We start from the raw sequence: 24,522 nt of genomic DNA on the forward strand, positions 1-24,522 counted from the left end.
TTGTCATCCTGCGGAGGATTTTGTTTTGGAAGATTTGGAGTTTGCCTATGGTTTTTTTGGAGGTTTGGCTAATGATGGGGGCAGCATAGCATATTTGCTACCTGATTACTTGCTTGTAGAGCAGAGTTTGGTTTTTCAGAGTGAGCTTGCTTTTCTGGTTTAAGAGAGGGTAAAGGATGCCGGCTGTTTGGCTTCTTTTGGTGATTATTTTGTTAATGTGCTCAGCAAAGTTTAGTCTAGAATCGATGATAACGCCAAGATATTTGAGAGATTTAGAAAGTGGGATTTCGGTGTTGTTGAGTATTAGTTTGGGTGTGTTAGTGGGAGGTACTGGTTCAACTACTGGATCCCCTGTCGTATTTATGCGGTCCGGCCGTGTGAGCTCATGCGTGAAGAGTGGGCGGCGCTTCAATGGTTTTGGCGCACACGCTGTTTGCCGCAAAACGCGTTTTCAATCTGGGTTAAGGGCCGTGACTTCTTCTTTTCTGTTAAAATTGTTGTCATGTTTGAAGATCTCAATGGTCTCTCTGGTTAGTCTCGGGTAATACCCTTGAGATTGCTCCGCTACTGCTGATTTTTCTGTTTGTCTTAATCGGCAACTTCTTTTATGCTCAGTGGTCCTAGTATCTACACTACGTTTTGTGGTGCCGATATATGATCTGCCATAACTGCATGGAACTCTGTAGACTCCTGGTGCTGATAAAGGATCCCGTTTGTCCTTGGCCGATCTCAAAGTCGGTTGGATTGTACCCCAGTATCCTGCCGATCCTGTCCGTGACTCCATGAATGTATGGGAGGCACGCCCAACCCTTACGCTCATCATGCGTATCTGTTTTCTCAGGACGACCTCACTGTTTCTTGGTCGAATTGCTCTATTAAACTCGTTCTTGCTGTATCCATTCCAACCAAAGGCTAGGTGGCGGGGGTGATTCAATTATCTTCCTAACTCATATGGTTCGCAAATTCTTCAGGCTCTTTCGATGGAGGTTTTAATAACTCCTATCTTTTGAATGCATAATGGTTTGATCCGCTGTGCAGGTACCGGTCGGTATGTGTCAGTTTTCTGTACACCGTGTGGGCCAGCTTTCCGTTGGTTTTTCTGGTAACCAAGACATCTAAAAATGGCAGGCGCTCATCATTCTCCCTTCCATAGTGAACTGTATTTTTGGGTTGATTGAGTTAAGGTACCTCAGAAAGTCTTTAAGTTCAACCAACCCATGGCCCCAAACAACGAAAGTGTTATCAACATATCGAAACCAACACTTAGGTTTCCTCGCGGCTGTGTCCAGAGCGTTCATCTCAAATTTCTCCATAAAGTAGTTGGCTATCACCGGACTAAGGGGGCTGCCCATTGCTACTCCATCCGTCTGTTCATAGAATTCGTTTTTCCACTGGAAGTAGGTTGTGGTTAAGCAGTGTTCGAACAGTTTGGCTATGCCTGGTGGAAATTCTCTCTCAATAAGTTTCATTGCCTGCTTGTGGTGCCTGCTGGTACCCTTGTGAACAACGAAACTACATCAAAACTCATAAGGATTTATCCGGAGCTAATGACAACAAGTGCAACCTCTGAACAAAATGGGATGAGTCTTTTATAAAGCTGTCGGTTTTTCCAATATTTGGCTGTAATATTTTAGCTAGATATTTTGCAATATTTTAAGTCGGACTTCCAATGGCGCTCACAATGGGTCTCTTTGGTACATCCGATTTATGGATCTTGGGCAGTCCGTAGAGCCTTGCTGAGAGTGCTTCTGATTTTCTGAGTTTGGCCAACTCCTAGGACGGAAATGTCATGTCCTTAATTAATTTGTTTGTTGTCCTTAGTATCCGTGCTGTCGGATCCCATGCCAACTTCTTGTACGTTGACGGGTCAACAGCTCTTTAATTTTGTCCTCGTAGTTCAATGATGACATGAGCACAGTTGCATTGCCCTTATCAGCTGGTAAAATGAGAATCTCCTTATCCTCGTTGAGCGTTTTCAAGGCTTTCTTTCTCTGAAGTTGCTCTTCGGAGGATTTCAGCGTTGCAAAATTCATGATGTCTCAGCTCTTATCTGCTCCGCGGTTTGAATAGGTAGCAAATGTATTCCACTCTCGACATTTGCTATGATGTCTTCCACAGGTAGCCTGGCCGGTACTACGGCAAAGTTTCCTTCCTTGGTCAGCATGCTTTGTTCGTCGGCCGTAAGTTCTTTGCTGGTCAAGTTGACTACAATCTTCAGGTGGTTCTCCTCGGGTGATGGACCTGTTTTGCTGGATCGGTGAAACCTTTATTTATATTTCATTTATATATACTTCATGTGTTCAAAAACTGTGTGTGTACTCGGTTCGATTAATAGTTTTCGGACAATTTCGGTTTCAATATTTTTGTCGAATTTTTCTCCGATGGCTGCTTGCCTTTGAGATTGTCCGATTGAAATGTCAAACATAGATTTGGAAACTAGGCATAAGTTACAACAAAACGTATATTCCAGTTTTCTATCAACCGCGGTTAAGTGGTTGAAACAGAGTTTCGAATATGACTGAAACCGGCCGAGCGCATCGAGAACATCGATATTGTCAAACTTCTTCAGTTCCATCATAGCTCTTCAGCCTCCGATCTTTCCTTAACATCGATATTACCTTTCGATGTCAATATTGATGGCTACCATCGATGTTATAGGATCGATGTCCCATCCCTACTGTATACATTATTTAGAAGAGTCGCCCTTCCCCCATTCTATACCCCCAGGTCAATGGTATTCGCGGACATGTCCAATTTTTCAATTTGTTTACAGCTTTAGTATAGTGCTGCTCCAAATCTTACTGTGTTTTGTGATTTAAGTGTCTGTTTCTGGTAAACTATTAACAGCAAACACAATAAACCTAAAACTGAAAAGACTCATAATTGCAGAAAAATCAATTCCCGCAATTGATACACGGTGTCCTATTAAAAAACCATAGATGTCATATTAATAAAGACAAAAATTTCCTCGGTATCAATGATCCAAACAGGAAATTATGGTAGCAAGATAGTGCAAATTGCGAGGTTCTCCAACCTCAGGCACCCCCAGTACCGCTTTTGAGCCTATTAGATCTCATCTAATAGGCTCTTGATAGCTGTATTTGCATATGTCATGGATTTTTGGCAACACCCTAAGTAATGACAATAAAAAAACGAATAATCTCAAAATGTTACCGCAGTCAGGTGTAATTTTCCACCCTAATATATAGCTAATATAAATATTGATTTCCTTTGTTTGATTAGTTACACAGCCTCTAATTTTTATCGTAATATGGATTATTGCAAACACAGTGACTAGCTATATCGTTCGTAGTTGTCCATTCACGTGATTTGGTTAAAAATAAGTAGAGTCGAGAAACTAGGCTTGAAAAAATGTCCTAAAAATAGGTCTTTCAATGTCATATTGTTATATTTAAAGCATTTAAAACCAAAATACTGATTTCAATGTTCTATGTTTCAACGTATGGAAATGTAGGGGTATGGAATGGAAAAAATGGGGAAAGCTCTATGGAAACTGTAGCACAACTCAATCCTGATTTTTTCATGGCTTCAGAGTTTATGTTGCATGGTTTACTGCAATGGCTACTTTTGTTCTTGTCAGCTTTCTCAATATTTTTATTGTTTAACTGTTTGACTACTGGGATTTTCTTCTGGATAGGTAGTGACAGGAAGTTTGTACAGTATAGCGACGTAGTGACTTCATAGCTTTTGATTTAGTAGGATGCCCATGCTAGCAAACAGCCAGTATGGAGAGAGTGGAATGCAATGACATATGGCACGTATGGTGCCATGGACGCATTCTTAGAAAGGACCTCACGTTTCAAAGGATAACTTGCGAAACGTAGTAGCACCAAACGAGAGATTTTAGTTAAAAATAATTTAATACTACCCTGGGACTCGGACCACTGGGTGTCTTCGAGAAAATTTATATCCTGTAGCCGCTGGGCCCTCAAAAGAAAAAATAAGAAATTTGTAGATTGGTTTGCGGTAAAAAAAGATTGGCGAGTAAAAGTTTAGTTTGCATGTGCATTGATTGACTCTCTTTATTGGGACTGTTTCTGTTGCACAATAAACAATAGCATTGAATAACAAAACAATAGTTTACTGATTTCTAGGTTTCCTGTTTGAAGGACAAGATAGAAAGGGTCACTTTTCTCACTTTTCACAAACTTTTTACGTGTAGTTTCGCGTCTCTACTTGCCTCTGGTTTGGTGTTAAAAGCACGTGGATTAATCGTGACGAAATTCACGTTGACTGCTAGCTTAGTAAATATGTAGGTTTATACTTCACACCAGTATTTACTTAAAATACGTTGAATTAACTATCAAACGAAAGATTGTGATAATAAATATTTTTGGGAGGCAAATATTAATGGCCTCCAGTTAATTCAGTCAAGTAAAGCATTATTGCATGAACTTTAACGTAGATTTGACGAAAAACCGATGGTGTACTAAAGCAATTTTTAACTTACTAATTATAAAAATTAATCATTTTCTGACTACTTACCATTCCCTAGCATGAATGTTAGCTTCAATGAAAACGGCAGGTTTGTTATTCTCCGGACCAGTCGAAAGCTTGACTCCGATAATCTCGCGCCCTTGAAATGTTGTGCCACCGTTGATTAGAGTCAGTCTGTCGGCGTGAGTAAACGCAAGATTTCTAACCCAGTTGCTAATCTATAATAAAAGCAAAAATAACACAATCTTATTAAAAGGATAAAAGAATGAGACTTGTCTAGACACTTGAACTTGAACTAAGTAAATTTCGGTAGAGATTTTGTTGTTGTTGTTGTTGTTGTTTTTGTTGTATGCACTTAATCCTTTATACAAGTTAATTATAAAATGTATGCATTGGAAGACTATAAAAGTTACTACTAAATCTAAATGGCGTTGTAGTTTATGTTGATGGGAGTGTTAAGCATGAGAGTGAGATTGTTGAGTGTGGAACGATTAAGTTTGGGAATATAAATGTTAAACTAAACAATAATATTAATAATATAGTATAGATATATCTGCTGTGTAAAGATCTCATGAAATACCCAAGTCTGAATTAATTTTAGAGTTGAACAAATTTATTGGTAAAAGTAAAGACTTAAAAAATTATTTAGTAATAAGTGACTTTAATATAGACTTACTTGGGTTGAATGGAATGAGTCAGGAATTCTTATCTAATTTTCTGGACAAGGGATATATACCTGGTTTTGTGGGTGTCACCAGATCGACTATGAGTAATTGTAAGGGATCATGTATAGATAATATTTACATTAAAGCGGACCATCTCAGTACGGTTGCTTTTAAGCTTAAGCATTTTTTAACGGACCACTTCCCCATTTTTGTATCAATAAATAAGCTCAAAACTAGACACAATAACCACACTGTAATATTAGACTATAAAAAATTGAGGATTATTACAAATACTAGAGACTGGAAGTCAATTATGTCAGTACATGATCGTAATGAAGCAACTAACCCAGTGATTAACATTATCAAACGCTGTATTGAACAATCAAAAACTAAAAAAATAATGTGAAGAAATAAATGTAGGAAAATATTATTGATGCTATTGTTAAATGGTACGAAACCAAGGAATTCTTGTACAATGTTTGGCAAATGGATTTTAAAAATATTCAACTCAGACTTGAATACATTAATTATGCTCTAATTATTAATTAGAGTCTTAGATAAAGTAATTCTAGAAGTGAGAAAGAATCAAGAAGTGATCGACATGGTCAAAGTATTAGGGTTTTGCGAAGAAAGCCTATGCGTTCACGCGGCGCATATTTGCTGTTAATGTCTAACATTGTTAAGTGGGAAGAAAACATACATATTTTTTTGCGTAAAAACTATGAATGCTACAAGATTTTACAAACAGCACAAAATTGTGAAAAAATGATTAGTGATCAACCAAAAAAAAACGAGTTGATTCAATAGACCAAATAAAAAGTACTGAGAGTTTTTGTATCATGACACTCAAGAATTCACCACTTGTCCAAAACGGCTGAACTCGATTGTTTCATCAAACTGAATCTTACATAAGAACACATTCACAGCGAGTTTCACCAAAATCCATCGTACCATTCCCCGGATACTTAATTTTTTTTTTTTAACTTTGACTCAATAGCAGAGGAGCCACTTTTGTTAATAAAAGTTAGGTCAGATCCTCTTCTTTTGATCTAAAAATATCGCAGTACCCTTTTGATTAAATGCTTACGGGACACCCTGTAGAGTATATTAAAGTAGACAATAGCAAGATTACAGATAGATTGAAAGTAGCCAGTGCTATGAATAAGTATTTCTGCGAAGTAGGTCAAAAATTGCTGAGATTAAAAAAACCACTCAATCTGTGATAAATATGCCAAACATGAATACGAATTTCATTTTTCTAAAATCAACAAATCAATGTGAAATAAAAAATATCATAAATAATTTAAAACTGAAAAATGGTGGTGTTGATAAAATAAAGGCCAAAACGATAAGAGTTATCAATGATTGTGTTGCGGAACTGCTAGCGCTCATTTTAAATCTGAGTATCGAAAAAGCCATATGGCCTGATGCACTTAAAAACGCTGAGATTGTACGTATGTCAGGAGAAAAGCACAATCTATATAACGATAGGCCCATCTTATTGATGTCCAATATTGCAAAAAATTTTGCACAATGTAATATCTGAGCGCCAGTTTCGTTTCATTGCAAACATTGGAACTAAAAATGCTTTAAACTATCTGTCAAATAGACTTTATAGTACTTTGGATAAGAACAAACCAATCCTCGTGATCTTTCTAGATTTGGCCAAGGCCTTCGATACTGTCGACCATGAAATTTTATATTATAGTGGCATTAGAGGTCAAGCACTGGATCTAATAACTAGTTACCTTAGTAATAGATACCATAAAGTAAGGTTGAATACTATTGAGAGTGAAAACATGCTAATAAACACGGGTGTTCCTCTGGGAACAATATTGGGTCCGCTTATCTTTATATTGTATACAGGTTGATTCAAAATTGGCGTCATTTCTTTTACGGAGTGAAAGGGGCTCACTTGGAAGGTACGAGGAAAATAGTTTTTTTTTGATAATTTCTAGAAGTTATCAACAGTCGAAAATCGAATTTCAACTTTATTATTAAGCATTATTTTGAAAGTGTTCCATGTTTAATTGGTAGCATATTGGAATACTTAAGCATTCAAAAAGAAAAATTACGATCTTTGCTTCAAATTACGAAATTTTTGGATATTAAAAAAGTTGCGTTATGAAAATTCAAAGCGGCAATGATGTTTTTTGTCATTAACAGATAGTTACAGGTAGACAGCCTTTGTCAATAATGACAAGCATTTGTCAATCTGTGGCATACTTTCAAGCTCCTTTCACAAAATTTACACCATTGAATTTGCGAATATGAGATTAGTCATGGATAAATTCCACAGTAACATAGCAGAAGTTGTAAGAACCCGCAAAGGGCTAGAGACACTGACCGATTGGCTCTAGAAATGGACGCAGTTAGTGGACGATCTTAAGATGCTCGGGTTCCAGACGTAGAGGATCAAGTATTGAACGTAATTGCAGCAGAGCCTTCCAGGGGCACTCAGAACATTGCACAACAACTGGCACTTTCCCAGACACCAAATAAATACCGGCTACATTCCTAGCACGTATGTAAGATTTACATTAAACCAATGGATTACTGAACACCGGTATAAATTGAGCAGGAGTTAATTAACGGAATACAAGACGCTGCTCGAGAACAGTGCATAATAAGGTGATTACACAGGCAGTTGTTTAGATCTACGGACTTAAATGCATGTTTTTGTAATTTGTAAACAAATTAATAATTCTAGGTTATGAGGTTCGAAATAGGGTCCGTCATTCAATGATTCCTGTTGAGTTTACCGATACTATTATACTTTCTCTATTTATCCATGGTTACCGGATTTTAAATAATTACGAAGCAACAGGCATTTTCGTAATGTTAATTATGCAGATTACTTTCAAAAACATTTTTGCCGTTTTTCTAATATAGATTTTGCAAATTTCTCAGTTTTTTTTAATAACAATGAATTTAATTTCCTATTATTTCTGTACTCCTAAAACACCTTGAATTACCTTGTAATAATGATTTCTTAAAGGAAAATCCCTGCTGAAGCAATATCGTCTGATGCAGATATTGTTTATATTGTTGCTACCGGTAATTCTTGGAACGAAGCTCAAAAACTATAAATTGTTGCTTATCGAGATTTGACAGCTGGTTAGCTGTATATAAGGATAGTGTGCTTACTCAAGCAAATGTAATAATAAAAGGCACACAATAAACTACCGTATATTGCAGATATCTAGGAATAATTTTTGATAGTAATCTGAGGTGAGACAAACCTCCTTTTTTACCATTTTAGGCGCCAGTTTTTCTCCAGCGCCCGTCGCAGGTGCCACATAGTAGCCTTTTGTATCACTTTCTCTACGTGGAGGTTTCACGTGAGTTTACTGTCTAGGGTCACGCCTAGGTACTTGACCTCTTGCACGAGGGTAAGAAACGCTACGCACAACATTTATCCCTATAATCCTTCATTTTTCTTCTCCTTGTAAAGAGCATGACCTCCGTTTTGCTAGTATTAACTGATAATCCCACATCGGTACTCCATATCTCTATTACAATGCTCTAATATGGTCGCAGACAACGCCCAGAAACATCCCCTTAATAAGGACTAGGCTATCGTCCGCATAGGCGTGCGCGTGGATGCTGTCCCGGCCATAATAATCTTCAGCCCGTCTCCGTGCGGCTTATATCGCTCTCCGGAGCTAGTTTATAACTGAACCGGGAGCTCCTTTTAATTTAAGAGCATTGCAGTTATTGCTTGTACTGCGCTAGTCAAAAGCCCCCTCCATGTCGAAAAAAAGGACCAATGTCACTTTCTTATCTTGTAGTACCTCTTCAGAGTTTTGCACCAGAGCATGGAGAGCTGCATCTTCCTTTCCTGTATGCATGCTGGTTGCTCTGCAGCGGAGTCCTGATGAGGACTTCCAATGTTAAGATATTTCCCAGTAGCGGGAAAAATAAGTCTAGGCCCGACTGCAGCATTTTTGAAACTTTCCCGTCTCGACCTGCGGTTTTAAATGGACAGATTTGCGAAAGCGCCCATATAATAGCGTCATGACTGACTGCTCGTTTGACCGTGGTCCAGTCCCATTCGTCGGGACAGACCTGCACCTTCGAGTCCCCGCTCCGGCCGTCTCCTGGGAAGTCTTTCGCTAGGAAAAGCTGTCGGGTCTGCTTTTTGATTCCGTCCAGGTGTTGTCTTCCTTCTTAAGAATTCCTATATCGTTTTGCGATTTTCCTGTGCTGAAGATTCATTTCGACCTCGTCGCAGAATTCTGCCAGCTTGCTCTTTTAGATCTTCTCAATTGCTTCTTAACGTGTCTCCTTGATTAGAGGGAGAGGTTCTGTTTTTCGTCGTGATTTCCCTTGGCGGCTCAGTGAAAGGCCCTTCTAGCTTCTTCTCTCAGGCGCTAAGGGTGTTATTCTATCACCGGACCATAGACGTTCCAACAGCCCTGAGGTCACACGATTTCTGGAAGGCTGATGTTATGCAATCATTTAGCCTTCTTATCTGGAGTTACTGCTCCCCTCTAGACGTTATGTTACCTACAGAGGAACCCATGGACTGGCCGAGGTATTGGGACCAATCACCTTTCCTGGGATTCCTCTTTTTAGGTGTGATGTCTTGCTGAACCGACTCAATTTCTAATAGGATCATGCGATGGTCTGCATCGATATGTTTCCTGACACTCTATAGATTTTTAACATTGGAATCAGATTTCAGGTTGCCAGCGTTATGTCAATGACTCAACCGGAATAACAGGAAAAATATTCTCGGCGTTAATTATGTCCGATGCTGGCCCGTGCCTCTGCAGGTCGCTAAGTATGAATACGTTGGTAGCAAGTAGTATCTATCCGGTTACGTTTTGGGCACGCCATGTGTTGGTAAATATGAATCGAGCTTTATGCATGATGTACTAAGTTGTTTTTGAAGGGACAGTATTCAAAAAGTGGATTGAGCAAACAAGTCCGATGAAGTGGCCAGTGGTCTCTAGTCTTTTTTTATGGCGTCATTTTAAAATGCAAGAGCTGCACAACAGGACCGAAGACTCGAGAAAGAAATTACCCTGACGAATTGTTGATCAATGTCGTCTGGTCCTCCACGCATGCTGCACAGTTTTTGCGTTCATTTAGCAGAAAACATGTATTGACGTATGGAAGCTAGTGGTGCACAGTTTGAGCATATCATCCGTGGAAATAATTTTTGTTAGTTTGTTAAAATTCATTGTATTAACTTAAAAAAAAAATGAAATCATCATTGTGTCATAAGTCAAAAGACCTTTTCAACAAGGTACCACTCGACGTTACTTTTAGATTGACACATCATGGTGTTGATGTAAAATGTAAAATGTAATGTGTCTCTGGATATAGCAAACTTTGTAATAGTTGTTTATATTTTCTAATGTTTTTTTAGCCTCAAGATTTTCTATTTATATTTATTATATATGTTATTTTTACGTTATTACGTAACACTTGCAAATCCATTTTCAAACTACTAACATTTTGTTAAAACATCGGTGAGAGATACGCAAGATATGATTTTCAAATATAAGGAATATAATTCTTATTAGCATTTCCTTAATATAAGGAATCGGTTTCTACTTTACCTCATCAAAAGTGTGATAACTTGTCCAGTCAAAAGTTCCAGCTCTTGCCTCAGGTCTAAATCCTTCAGCGTCAATTGCGTTTTGGATATTTTTATTTAAGATGCTGCTCTCTATGTCCGCATCGTCAAGAAACCGTGAAAAAGTTTCTGCTTCTTTCGGTGGAACCAGAATATCGACAGGAACATTTTCTGCTATTGTACCACTGAAAAGAAACGTTTACTCAATAAAAAGGTAGTAAACAACATTATATATTATTAGTTAGTATATTATTACTCATATTAGCACTATTAAGAAAATATGTTCAGTGCTTTAATGAGAAATATAGCGCTTCTCTCATTATGACTGAAATTAGCTTGTCATCATTACCGTTTCTCTCCCCATAGATAATGTTAAAAAGGCACGTCATAATAATATTGCAGGCCGGTGCGATTTTCGAAAATGTATTAATTTCAAACTAATTCTGGTCCATAATTCTAATAACGACTAGAAACTGATGTTCAATGCATGCCGTAGGTCTGGGTAACACTGTGTTGAGTTGCGCTATTGGGTTGTTGCCGCTCTCTGAGTTGAGAGAACAAATGCGATATAAAGCTTTACCAGACCCGAGACTGGAATGAAAAAAACTTGAACAAAAGAAGATCATCAACATTTTTTTTGTGAGTCCAAAGAACATCCGCGAGTTTTCTTGTAAAATCAATCTGATAATTTTTTTGCGTGATAGATTCAGTTTGCCAATATTTTACAGTAAAACGTTAGGAAAAACGCGGTTTTTGTGTTTAGACAGTTGTTTGGAAATATTGACCTGAAAGTTAGGAAACCCCAGTTTCCAAGAGTTTTACAAATAAATTATTATAAACTTTCGCTTTTTCAGTTTGAGGTAATATTTTAGGGAAAATATCCAGAATTAATTATTAGGGTTTTGTCCATAATTCAAAGCTGCAAAAAGTTTTCCAAACATTTCTGCAAAGCGATTAATTGATAATTTTTAATTCGATAATATTTCACAGAAAATACCTGAAGATTATTTTAACTAAAAAATAATGCAATTTTTGGTAAAAATTTGCTTAAACGAAACTTTAAAGGAACTTTTTATATATAAAATATTTAGAGCTCAAAATAACTGAATAAAATTATTTGGTTTTTGTTCGAAGCTGAAAAAGGTTTCCTAAAGTTCGCTGCAAACCTATGACTGAGGCGAATTTTCTAGCAAAATTAATTTTATCAATTTTGGCTGAAAAAACCCCATTATAGCAGAAAAAATGGAAATCATCAAAAAATAATAGTTTTTTGGCGTCGGTAACTTTTAGTTTTTTGGGTTTTGAAAATTGAATTTAAAACTTTTGGTTTTCGGGGAAAGCGGGACGAATTTATTTTCATTCTCGTCCCGAATTCGATTGTTAAGTGAAACTCTATACATTAAAGCGTTTTTGAGAATAAACAAAGCAAAAAAAATTAGTCAAAACTAGAAAACTACATTTTTAAAAAAAACTCTACAATATTATTCTCTAAAGTCTTTAGAGAATTGATGTGACGAGATTCCAAATAATTTGGCCAATAAATGGCATTTAAAATAAATCTGAAAACAAATGAAAAAAGATCATTAACACTTTCGCGGCAATGGAACTGAGTTACTGCGTCGGTCCACTGAGGTACTGCGCTAACTCCTAAAAATGCACTGAGTTACTCAGACGTACAATACAGGTATCGGTGCAAGTATGCATGATTTGTTCGAAATCATCCAAAATTGACTCAAAACATGTCTATTGAAAACCAAAGAGAGAAAATATTGTACTCCCGTATTTTTAAATAAAGCTTGAACGCGCTCCGAGTCATAACAACGAGACTTTGCACTGAACTGGTTCGCATTGAAATACTTCTGTTAAAGAGTATGCCAGATGTAAGTTTAAAATTCGTTGTGCAGTGTGGGCAAAATTACCCACTTGGACAACGGAATTAAATGGAAACTCCTAATCCTAAACCAGATAGAGAAAAACTGATGTCGGTGTCTAGAAATAGAAACATAAACAATCATAACAATTATTTCTTATTCGAATTAATCGAAAACTGCGACTTTTTGCCACAGGCCATAAAGAAACACAGGTGAAATTCTGACAAATTTCGACTCTCGAAAATGTAGAAGTGACAAAGTCGAGAAGCCGTCGCCTTAAAAAAATAAAAAAAATAAACTTGCGCCTAAAACTAAGTACTAGTTTTTATTTCTTTATTTTGGGCGATCGCTCCATTGGTTAAGCTTAAAGTCATTGAAGGTGATTTACTTTGACCGATTGATGTTGACGATTTGATAAGTAAAAACCGGATTTTAAGCATTTTGCTAATTGCTGAATTTTATAAGCAACCATAAGATTATTTAATTTCTAAACGAATTATTCCAAACTAAGTATATTGCGATAGCTTTAATTATAATTTTTTTGCTTTTTTTAAGTTTTTATGCTTTTTTGCCCGTTCGTGCTTATTTTAACTTTTTTCCGCATATTTAAATAATTAAAAAAATAGCACAAAACATTATTCCTTTTTGACATTAGTTAAACGACTTTAAGATACAATATAAAAAAAACAGGTTTTAATAAATTTTAAATTAGGAGTAGATCATATTTTCTTATTTCATTGCAGATTGTTTGTACCAAAAAATACGACGTAACTCAGCATTTACAAACTGAACGGCATAAGGCGCACATTAAAAAATATGAGGAAAATCAAAATAAGCAACAAACTATTTTGACTTCACTAGCTTCAAATTCTCGTTTTAATGAACAAAAACAATTTTATTTTGATTTGTGCAGTGCTATAGTTAACCCAGACATTCATTTGAATAAATTACAATGTAGTTTAAATTACAAAGCATGCCAGAGGAGAGTACTCTTCGTAAAAATTATGTCAGCCCAGGTTATGATGAAACAGTGCAGCAAATTAAAAAAAATTATCGCAAATGATTATATATGGTTTACTGTAGATGAAACAACTGACACATGTGGGAGATATATAGCCAACTTGATTATAGGAGTCTTGAATGAAGATATTGTTACAGAAGGATTTTTAATAAGTTTGAAGGAATTAACAAAAACGAAGAGTAATACTATTTCTAGATCTGTACATGAAGAGTTAAACAAGTTTTTTTGCCCGAGGTGGTTCCAAATGAAAAAAATGTATTCATGCTTTCCGACGCAGCAGCACACATGATTAAAGTTGCATAAAATCTTAAAAATTTTTACTATAATGTAATTTATTGTACCTGCTTAGCACATGGCTTTAACCACATAGCTGAAACTGTAAGATTGTAGTTTCTGTTGGTCGATCAATTAATAAAAAATGGCAAAAAAATATTTATAAAAGCTCCAGTGAGAGTGAAACTTTTTAAGGGAAGATATCCTGATATTCCTTTACCCCCAGAACCTATTTTAACACGGTGGGGAACTTGGCTAGATGCTGCCTTGAACTATGCCAAAATTATAACGAATTTAAAAGCTTGATACTAGAATTTCAAAGTACAGAAAGCAAAGCAATTCAAGAATGTCATGAAGTTTTAGAAGTACCTGAACTTGCACATAATTTGGCTTTTATCAAAACTCATTTTAAATTTGTAAGTCAAAGCATTCAATTTTTGGAAAAACAGCAGCTGCCGTTAGTGGAATACATAAAGGTTATATTTTCTTTTAAGCGTTGCCAAGAGTAAATAAGTATATTGAAAATAAATAGAACGTGTTAAATGTAAAATAATAAATAAAAATAACAATATGTTATCTGCAATGATCTTGTTCCTTTTTTTTAATCCCTTTTTTTATTTTGTGCTTTTTAAATATTTTTATTCTTTTTTAATTTTTTTATGCTTGTTTAAAATATTTTCATGCCTTTTTAGGCACTTGTCTTTCATTTTTTGTGCTTTTTTATCCGGTCTTTATTGATGTGACTTTGCCAGAGAAAAATCAAGAAAAAATATTTTAAATTGTTTAATAACTTGTAAATACAAATTAATACGGTTTTTATGTTTATATCGCATTTAATTAATTCTGATCAGAACGCCAATATAAAGATAAATGGAATAAATAATAAATGGAATTGCCTACATATGTTAGCGATTTTTGCACCCTGAGGCAAAACAAACGAATCGAAACAAACCCATAAGTCTGAATTGAGAAACGGGATGCCGACAAAAGGTCGTCGGTGGAACCAATAGGCATTATGATAGTATAAGAGAGTCAAAGAATAAAGGGTCTTTGGAGGAAAACATATGTTGAAAGGATTCTAAAAAGTGACCCATTATTAATATAAGTATTGAGATCAATAAGATTTTTAAGATAATAAAAGTACAATATAGCAGTCGACCATCTTGATTAAAAAACCAATTTGAGCGCGTCGAAGGCCCTGACGTCATGGACCGTGGAAGCAATCAAAGCGGCTGTGCCGTTAATCGGGTTATTGTAAAAGTTCGGCTCGTTTTAAAGATCCAAATCATTAGAAATCGGTCCTCAGAAAGTCTCGGAACCCGTAGTCGGGATTAGAGTTAGAGAACCAGAATCATACAGGCTTCGTGGTCAGAAAAAACTTCTAGAGAATATATTGGCCTTTGAACCAATCAATGAAAGACTATGTTGGATTAGACTGAAGGAACAGTGGTATAATATTTCGATTATATCGGTACACGCTCCAACGGAAGAAAAGGATGAAGCAACCAAAGACGACTTTTACGATCTGTTAGAGCGAAGAGATTTTAATGCCACAGTAGGAAAGGAGCCCAACCTATGACCGACTATTGGCCGGCCAGTCTCCACGACATGTCAAACGACAATGGACAAAGACTAACAGAATTAGCGGCAGCAAATAACATCCTGATAAAGTCTATAATGTTCTCGCACCGGAAAGTTTACAAACATACGTGGATATCAAACGATCACTTAACCCGAAGCAAATCGATCCCATCGTTGCGGATGCTCGACACGGAAATTGTATATTGGATGTACGGAGCCTTAGAGGAGTGGATGGGGACACAGACCAATACCTATTAAGAGAAAAACTAAAAACTAGAATATCATCCCATCCCAAACTAAAGAAGAAGCAGGAAAGTACATGCAGGAAATAGAAGAGAAACTGGAGCAACATATAGAACAAACCGACATTGAATATATCTGGAGCACTCTGGAACAGACAATTACAAAGACGGCTGACAAGACTATTGGAAAGACCAAAACCAAAAAGACAAAGCCATGGTTTGACAAAGAATGCTTAGCAGTAGAAAAGCCAAGCTACGCCGAAGTACTAAGAGCCATAAATAAGCTAAAAAAACTGCAAAGCACCTGGCTCCGACAATAGGGGCTTGGATTCTTTCATAACGGAACTATATCATGTATAAGCTAATAATGCGCATATGAAGAGAGGAAAAGTTACCGACTAAAAGGCAAGAAAGTACAATAGTTCCCATCCATAAAAAGGGAGACTACTACTACTGCCTATAAGGTCTTTGGAAATATCCTGTTGGAGAAATTAACACGATTTGCAGACAACGGATTTCGCATTCAACCATTCGCAGACCAAGCGGGTTTTAGAAGAGAAAGATGAACTATCGATCAACTTTTCGCCTTGAGACAACTTCTAGAGAATGGATGGGAATTCAATAGGAACATACATAACTTTTTATAGATTTTAAACAAGAGTATGACAGTGTGGAAAGCAACCAAGTGTGGAACGCAATGGCAGAACTTTAAATCCCAAGGAAACTTATTCAGACGACAAAAGTGTGTATGGACGGTGGTAGATCCAAGGTAAAAGTAGGCAGCGAACTATCTGAACAGTTCGAAATACAAAACAGACTTAAACAGGGATATGCCTTGTCACCCCTGTTGTTTAACATCGTTCTGGAAAGAGCCATAAGACGGACGGACATAAAAACCGAACTCCTATCAACTGAAGGCCTCAAACTAATACTGGCTTATGCAGATGACATTGATCTGATCGGTAACACTGTTCTAAGGGTGAAAGAAATATTCAATAAAATAGAAGGAACAACTAGCGAAATGGGTTTAGTAAAAAATGAAGAAAATACTAAATACATGTGTGTAAACCGACTCGGAAGAAGAGACAGATAAGCACAAAACGTATCAATAAACACGTGCAACTGTGAAAGATGAAACGTTTCAAATATTTAGGCGCAACCATCACAGTAGATAATGATATCACCGAAGAAATAAAAGGAATAATCCAAGCCACAAATCGATGTCTATACTTCCTAAACAACCTCCTTAAGTCAAAAAACCTGACAGGGATAACCAAAGTAAAAATATATAAGAATCTTATTAGACCAATAACTATATTGGATGGATGTGAATTCGTGGACAATGACTAAAGCGAACGAAGAAAAACTCAGACGCTTCGAACCCAAGATACTGACGACGAAAAATCGTCGGATCTTATTACGACCTCAATTCAACTCAGTATCGAATTGCCGAAGTCCAGGAAATCAAATCTCAACGTCTGAGATGGGCCGGCCACGTACAGAGACTCCACCAAGAGAGATTGGTGAAACTGATATGGGATGAGACTCCAGCAGGTAAGAGACCTTTGGACCGCCCCCGCATGCGATGGAGAGGGAACATCCAAAACGACCTGCTGAAAATGAGCGTTCTTTTCGATACAGATATCATGGAAGATTGAGAATACTGGAAGAAAGTAGTACACTCAGCCAAGACCCACCCGGGGTTGTGGAGCTAACCGAAAAAGAAGAAGAAGAAGAAGTCGAACCAGAATCATAGAGCACAGTCACACAGCAAATTATTAGAGGTAGTTACGTGGCAAACATCAACGCGCGTTTTCGCAAAACTGAAAGATAAAAATGTGATAATTTGAGGAAACATTTAATTTATTGCGGAATGAACCTTCTGATCGGAAATAGCAGACATGTACCTACATTATAAAGGGTGTAGTGTCATGATTTGCAACTAAAATAAGGTCGTTTGTTAGTAGACAGTAGGCGATTAAGTAAAATGGAGCGGTTCATTACACAACAACGAACTCTCATTGTAAAAAAATATTATCAAAGTGGTGGAAGTTTTGCATCCACAGTTCGCTAAATGCCTACAATTATGGGCCATCGGAATGCTCCACCTGAAGCCACTGTGAGAAAATTAATGAAGAAATTTCAGCAAACTGGGTCTGTTAATGAAGTGAAAAGGGAAACACGCGTTCGTCCTGGTCACTCGTTACTTAATTATAAAAAAAATGTATTTTTATGATTTGTAGACCTAATGAAAGATGTATTGGAACATACGGGATTTCCTTTAGCATAAAAACGTCCCTTGAAAGATTTTTGCAAATAAATCAATAATAAGTAAAATAAAGAAAAAATGTTCATAAACCCCTCTTTCAAATTCGAATTAATATATAGACTCCTGCAGTCACTAAAGTAGAAGAATGCACCAAGGGTGAAACAGGACACAGCCTCGTGATCTTCAATAAATTGTCGAATTAATTTGCCAATAAATTGAGGAAGTGTTGGTCGTAGTGTACGTAATACCAGCATTAACAAATTTGGTAAATTGAACAGTAAATATAAAAAGCCTATTGGAATAAGTAACGAATTATATCGATCATCATCGAATTACATCGTATTTGCACAAGAAATTGGATTTGCAGATAAGACGAATTTGACGTGTTTCGGAAAAGATTAATATCAAGTGGGAAAATTATTGAATATAATTTTCAAGAGGAGATTACAAATTTTAAGAAATAAATATGTTCTGATTTTTACTAAAACATGATGATTGCTTGGCATAGGATTTAAAATAGAAGTATTGGTATTTACGTGAAAAACGTATATCCAGCGACGTAGGCATTTTCTTCCAAGTATCGAAGATTATCAACCATTTCCTGACTTTTGGGAGTTAACCGATACAAAGTATGGTTGTCAAAACGCAGTTTTTCGCCTGTAGCCTGGCATAAAGCCACTGCGAGGCATATTAAAAAAATGAAATTCATCTGTAACAAATATTGCAAATTAAACTTACAAGGTAGCTAATAAGTTTGATAAAAATCGGTGGATGATACTTACCTTTCTACGCTTTTTTCACAGCACTACGTAATTGAAGGTAGAACATCAAATATATTTAAAGGATGAGATAACGTTATCAACTCTACTTCAAACTATTTTGAGATGTCATTTGAAGTTCTTTCCAAGCAATCATGACGCGAAAAGTTTTAAGGATCCCTTCAGGGTGATTTCCTTTTGGGGTTTTTCCTAGTTGCTTTTACATTTCGTCATTGGGCCTTACCCAGGTAGCACAATTGACCAATTAGACGTCTGCGAGACGTCCATATTAAGTCATTCTTAATCAGTACGTCAATTGACTTAGAAAAGACGTCAATACTTGGACGTCTATTAGTCAGATATATATGTATGTCCAATGGACCACTGAGGGTGGTCATTTTTTAGTCACTAAACTAAGCTTTATTTCAGACGTCCTTATGTTTATTAAATTACGTCTCGTCTTATTTGGAGAACATTTTTATCTAACTTTAAATGTCTCTATAATAATTTTAAATTTTTAGTAATTTATTTTTAAATTCCCTGTCTGTCAGCATTGCCTAAGGATAAATCCTGTTCCCAACACTGTATAGTCAGGACATAAAATTCATTTATTTCTTATTTCCAGAAAGACCAACATACTTTATTTAATAATATGAAATATAATCTTTAAAGATTAGATAGATTAGATTAGATAAATTACAAACAACCTCTATGATTAGACAAATTAACAATAAATCTCGGCTGTCCCTCTGTCTAAAGTAAAATTAATTGTGTGATTGTCTATTTGTCTATTATGTCATTTATTTCTTGTCAATTTGTTCGCGCCAAGTATCTTGGAGATTAGTTCGGTTAAAAACGCAGATCCCCGGCACTTTGACGTGACTGGTATTCTGAACTTGTACTTTGTACTTGTCTTGTTTTATGTGATTTGTTAATGGGCTGTTAGTTCATTATTATTCGAAACTTTTCACACAAAGGTAAGTACCACTAATTTATACATTGTATTTATAGTTGTACCAGCTTTTCTTGACGTGGTCTGGGATAAATAGTGGAACGCTTATAGGTAACAGTGTGTGGTCTATTCCGAACCAGGTGCCGAGACAATATATGTATGTAGGTAGGTATATACTGTCTTTTGCGCCTCAACTTTCTTTTTAAAAACAAGATCTGGCTGGTTTGGAGCGACAGAAGTAACCCAACGTTTGAAGAACAAAAAGCATAATTTTATTTGAAAAGAATAGAACATTGGTTTTTAATTGTGAAGGTTATATAAGTAGTATTACTTTCCGATTATCAGGTGTGAAACTGTGATATACTTGTAATATATCAGGTGTTACAGTTAGGCGTACTTGAGGGCAGTACCCTGGCAGTAATCAACCAGAACTGGCTCACACCACTTAAGCAAGAGGTACTGTGACCTCCTATTAAGGGGAGGAAAGCGTTTAGAAAGGCTCTTACTGACGGAGTCCAAGCTCGCAGCAATTGGAGGCCTTTTGGAATAAAAAGAGTTTTCTTTTGAACGGGTTCGTAAGAATAGTAGTTTTTTATCTGTCCTCCGGTTTTTATTATTATTTTTGTGGCTGGTCAGAACTACTTTCAATTAATTAAAGTTGTAACCATCTTTGCTTGCTTCCTGTCAATAAAATACGATTTAAGATTCTATAGTGTCTTATTGTAACCAAAACATTTTCTCAATATAAAGTAATTGTACTGACCATGTACGGACCTAAAACCGACGTTTAAGTAACGTCAATAAGCAGACGTCTGTCAAATGTGTCATGTAGCGGTCATTTGGACGCCCAAATGACCAGCTATCTGACGTCTTCTGGCCGTATCTCATGTCGTCGTTTAGACATCCGTAAGACGTGCTACCTGGGTAGCTGGTGACATTTTACTTACCATATTTAAAGCTAGTTCTTAATGTCCTGATGGTCAAAGATGCAAAATGATCAATGCGAAACATGTTATAAGCTCTTGAATCAGATTATTAGTGTATCTAATCAATAAAAATTAAAAGCTGAAGCACTTCAGTCCACTTTAGGTCAAATTTGTCATATACATTCCAGATGAAGAAGCATAGCTGCTACGCTCTTATGCATGAAAGTAGACAATTTTCGACCAGCGACCATCCCAACTATAACGCTTCTAAGACCAGAACTGTCATTGGGTGCGACGCAAATGCGCACCACATTTTGTGGGGCAGCAGTGGTACCAATAGAGGGGGCGAGTTTCTTTTAGAATACCTTGCGACTTCATCGTTTGAAGTCTGTAATCAGGGGAATGATCCAACCTTTGTAACAACGGTACCAAGGGAGGTCAATGACATTACAATCTGCTCAGGCAGCACCAGTGAACTGATAAGAGATTGGCATTAGTTTACTGTTCGAAGAATGGCAAACCGTTTTTAAAAACTTATTTTATTACTAAATAACTGTTAGAAGTGTACTTAAGTGTGGATCTACTCTGACTGACTTTATTTCATTAAACATTATTTCAATGGTATGAGAAATACATAATACTTCTTGATAAATGATGACTGGCGGTATTCCTTGGCTGCTGATACAGCGAAATCCATGGGAACAGGCCACATAACTCCTGCCTCCGAAGATTCGACTCCATCGTCTACGAGGGTAGTTAGACCTCTTGAAGTTCTATTTGGTATGGTTCTATATTGGTACAAATTTTATACTTTTGTTTAGACAAGTACAATCCAAGGCCTATGATTAATATAAACAGACATCTTAGTGTCCAAAAGTTAGGGAACTTTGTCACTCCGCTGAAGAACAATTTTTGCTGTAATGTGTAGAGTTCATCCAGGTTCGCATTCTGGATATGCTGGATTAGGTTAAGAGTGACTGGAACGCTTACTTCTATATTGATACCAGGAAAGAGCACTGATTGGCTGTGGGAATTGGTTCGCTTGTGTTGAGTCCTTATCACATCCTGGTTGATAATAATTTGGCCATTATATGTAATTTCGATGAAGTATGATCGCGGTAGTTTCTCGATTTCGTGTTGGTTTTGGGAAATCTGCTGCACGGTGGTTTCTGGGGGTAGAAGGGCTATCCAATTGTTATTGTTATCTAGTTGCCTTGTGATTTGCTGGTTGATTGTCGTTGTTATCAATTGACAGCTAGACAGATTTTACTTAGATTCCAATAATTGAGTCACGCATGGGGTTTGGTTACTAATTGTTTCTAGTTCAGATTCATTGCATATAAAGTTTTGGCCAACCTTTTGACATTCCTGACTACGATATGAGTAGTGTAATTTATTTTTTAAAAGAAACTTAGCTCGCGGTATTACAACCTTAAATTGACTCCTTCCTCCAGATGGGTTTGAATATATATGATAGTACTTAAATTGCATAAGGTATGTAAGGGGAATTTTTAACAGATACGTTTTTTTGTTATTTAATACGAAACATTCTAGACGTAATAATTTTTGGAATAATGAGATCATTTGCAAATTTACTTCAATTGTCATATTTTGTGATCCAAGATGCTTGGGTGTAGTACTTTTATTTTTGCAAAGGTAATAGAATTTTCAATGTCTTGTAATATAGAGTCGATTACTTCATAAGTGTTGATCATTTGATTCCAAGCGTCTTTTATTATGCAGAATTTTCTCTTTGAGTGGTTTTTTGAATTATAATTTCTATTTGACCGAGTTTGGAATCTAAAAGTTTTCCATTATGATTCACTTGTTGAATAGTTTTCTTCCCAGGGTTGCGGAATACAGAATTGCGAGGTTCCTCAGGAAACACAACATAAGAACAGTATACAAGCCCACAACAAAGATCAGCGAATGTCTAGGCTCAGTTAAAGACGGAAGACCCCCTTTCGCAACTGCAGAAACCTACCGGATTCCATGCTCCTGTGCAAGCGTCTACATAGGAACTACTAAGAGATCGGTTGCGACAAGAATAGAAGAACCGACGAAATTGTAAACTGGGACATGTGGAAAAGTTGGCAGTGGCGGAACATGCCCTCAGCGATGGAATACACATCTATTTCGGAGAGGCACAGGTTCTGGCCGCAACAACCGGCTATCGCCCCCGACTAATACGAGAAGCCATTGAAATCTACAAACACGACGACAATTTCAACAAAGAAAAGAAAAGACAATGGCGCTAAACAGTATATGGTTTCCAGCACTCACCAACGCAAAAACAGCAAGAAAAAGCAACAGCTCAGGACAGGTGAGAGAATCCATTACACCGGAGGATAGCAACAGCAGCCTGAGTGCGCAGGCTCCGATAACACAGGCCACGTCATCAAAACGACGTCAGCGCAACCGGTGCATAAATACGGACTGCGACCGAGGAATCGCATCGGACAGTGTAAGGGCTCCTTTACATGAAGATATTGTTGCCCGGTGATTTGTGGGAAACTGGAATCTCAAACCCATTTATATTGTCGCTATTGTCAGACTTTGTTCGTACTAACAACTTCTCATGCGCAGTAGATTGATAGAGTGATCCGCAGTCCAGCGACGGGCGCTTAAATACAGTCAACATTAACGTGTCACGTAATGGACATCCAAGAAGCCCTTTTACTGTATTATACCCTAAAGCAAAAAAAGGCGAAGGAAAGCCAGAATGTGGGTGCATCCAATTATTATAGAACGTCAAACGAAAGGAGTTTTTAATTTGTTGTATTATTAACACCCGGACTAATTTTTTAATTCCTTTCGAATGTCGATACGGTCATTTGATGAACTTCATGAAATTATCGAAGAAAAAATTAGTAGAAGCGATACGCAAATGACATGCAGTATTTCATCAACGGAGCGATTGATGGTAACTCTCAGGTACGTACAAACTATGTATTTTAACTTTACTTAAGTGGTTACAATCTTTATTTAACGAAAAACAAGTACAAATATTTTATTATGGCACGAATTATTTAATAAAAGTTAAAATTGAACAAATTGAGATTAACAGCAACATTAAAAACAAACAAAAATTAATAAAAGTTACAAAAAATTAAATTAGGTAATTAAAAAAATTAATTTCTTAATTCATCCAAGATATGAAAAATTTCTGATTTATCAGAATTTGGGGATACTTGGGATTGCGTGGCAGGCTATCTCATAGGTGGTGGGTCAGGAAAAAATTGGGAATATATTGCGGGGTTAGGGAGTTTGGGCACCGAAAATACAGGATGATTCAAAATTGGCGTCATTTCTTTTAAGGGGTGATAGAAGCTCCCTTGGGGAGCACGAGAAAAATATTGAAAATTTCTAGAAGATATTAGCAGCTGAAGATCGAATTTCAACTTTGTTATTAAGCATTATTTTGAAATTGTTCCATGTTTAATTGGTAGCATATCGGAATACTTAAGCATTCAAAAAGAAAAATTACGATCTTTGCTTCAAAAGACGACACTTTTTTATATCAAAAAAGTTCTCTTCTACAATTTTTTGATAAAAAGTCACAGCGGCAATCATGTTTTTTATCATTAACTGATAGTTACAGGCGGATAGCCCTTGTCAATAATAACAATAATTTGTCAAACTGTGACTTACTTTGAATTTCTTTGAATTTCTTTCTGTGAATTACTTTGAATGAAAATGTTAGTAAGCAACATAGCAGAAGCTGACAGAACTCACGCCTACAAAGGGCGAAGAGAGTGGTTCCAGGAAGATAGTGGACGATAGATGTTCGGGTGCCAGACACAGAGGAACAAGTGTTGGACATAATCGAATCAGGGCCTTCCAGGGGTACTCAGAGCACAATAACTGACACTTTCCCAAGCACCAAATAAATACCGAGGAAGGGCTACATTCCTACCAC

At 36.7% G+C, this 24,522-nt stretch overlaps 1 protein-coding gene and 1 long non-coding RNA gene across 3 annotated transcripts in view; one reads left to right on the forward strand and one right to left on the reverse strand.

Annotated features, from left to right (window-relative positions):
- LOC109540401 (zinc carboxypeptidase) overlaps window positions 1-18,834 on the reverse strand; it is a 27,451-nt gene extending 8,617 nt beyond the window's left edge. The window contains exons 1-4 of the mRNA XM_019908762.2: window positions 18,750-18,834; window positions 18,504-18,676; window positions 10,694-10,895; window positions 4,507-4,676 (exon numbers count right to left, since the gene is read on the reverse strand). Of these exons, the coding sequence (XP_019764321.2) occupies window positions 4,507-4,676; window positions 10,694-10,895; window positions 18,504-18,676 (545 nt within the window). The 5' untranslated portion in view covers window positions 18,750-18,834. The remainder of the gene's footprint in view (window positions 1-4,506; window positions 4,677-10,693; window positions 10,896-18,503; window positions 18,677-18,749) is intronic.
- A 414-nt stretch (window positions 18,835-19,248) lies between these two features.
- Window positions 19,249-20,385, forward strand: LOC109540413. Of its 2 annotated transcripts, none has more exons than XR_007280608.1 (2): window positions 19,249-19,842; window positions 20,056-20,385. It is a non-coding gene; the product is annotated as an uncharacterized LOC109540413 (long non-coding RNA). The 2 variants fall into 2 exon arrangements; XR_007280607.1 differs by having other exon boundaries at window positions 20,065-20,385.
- The last annotated feature ends 4,137 nt before the right edge of the window (window positions 20,386-24,522 follow it).

This window comes from Dendroctonus ponderosae, unplaced genomic scaffold (assembly GCF_020466585.1).
Source record: "Dendroctonus ponderosae isolate FM_Combo_2020 unplaced genomic scaffold, Dpon_F_20191213v2 Dpon_F_20191213_11, whole genome shotgun sequence".
Lineage (NCBI taxonomy): Eukaryota > Metazoa > Arthropoda > Insecta > Coleoptera > Curculionidae > Dendroctonus > Dendroctonus ponderosae.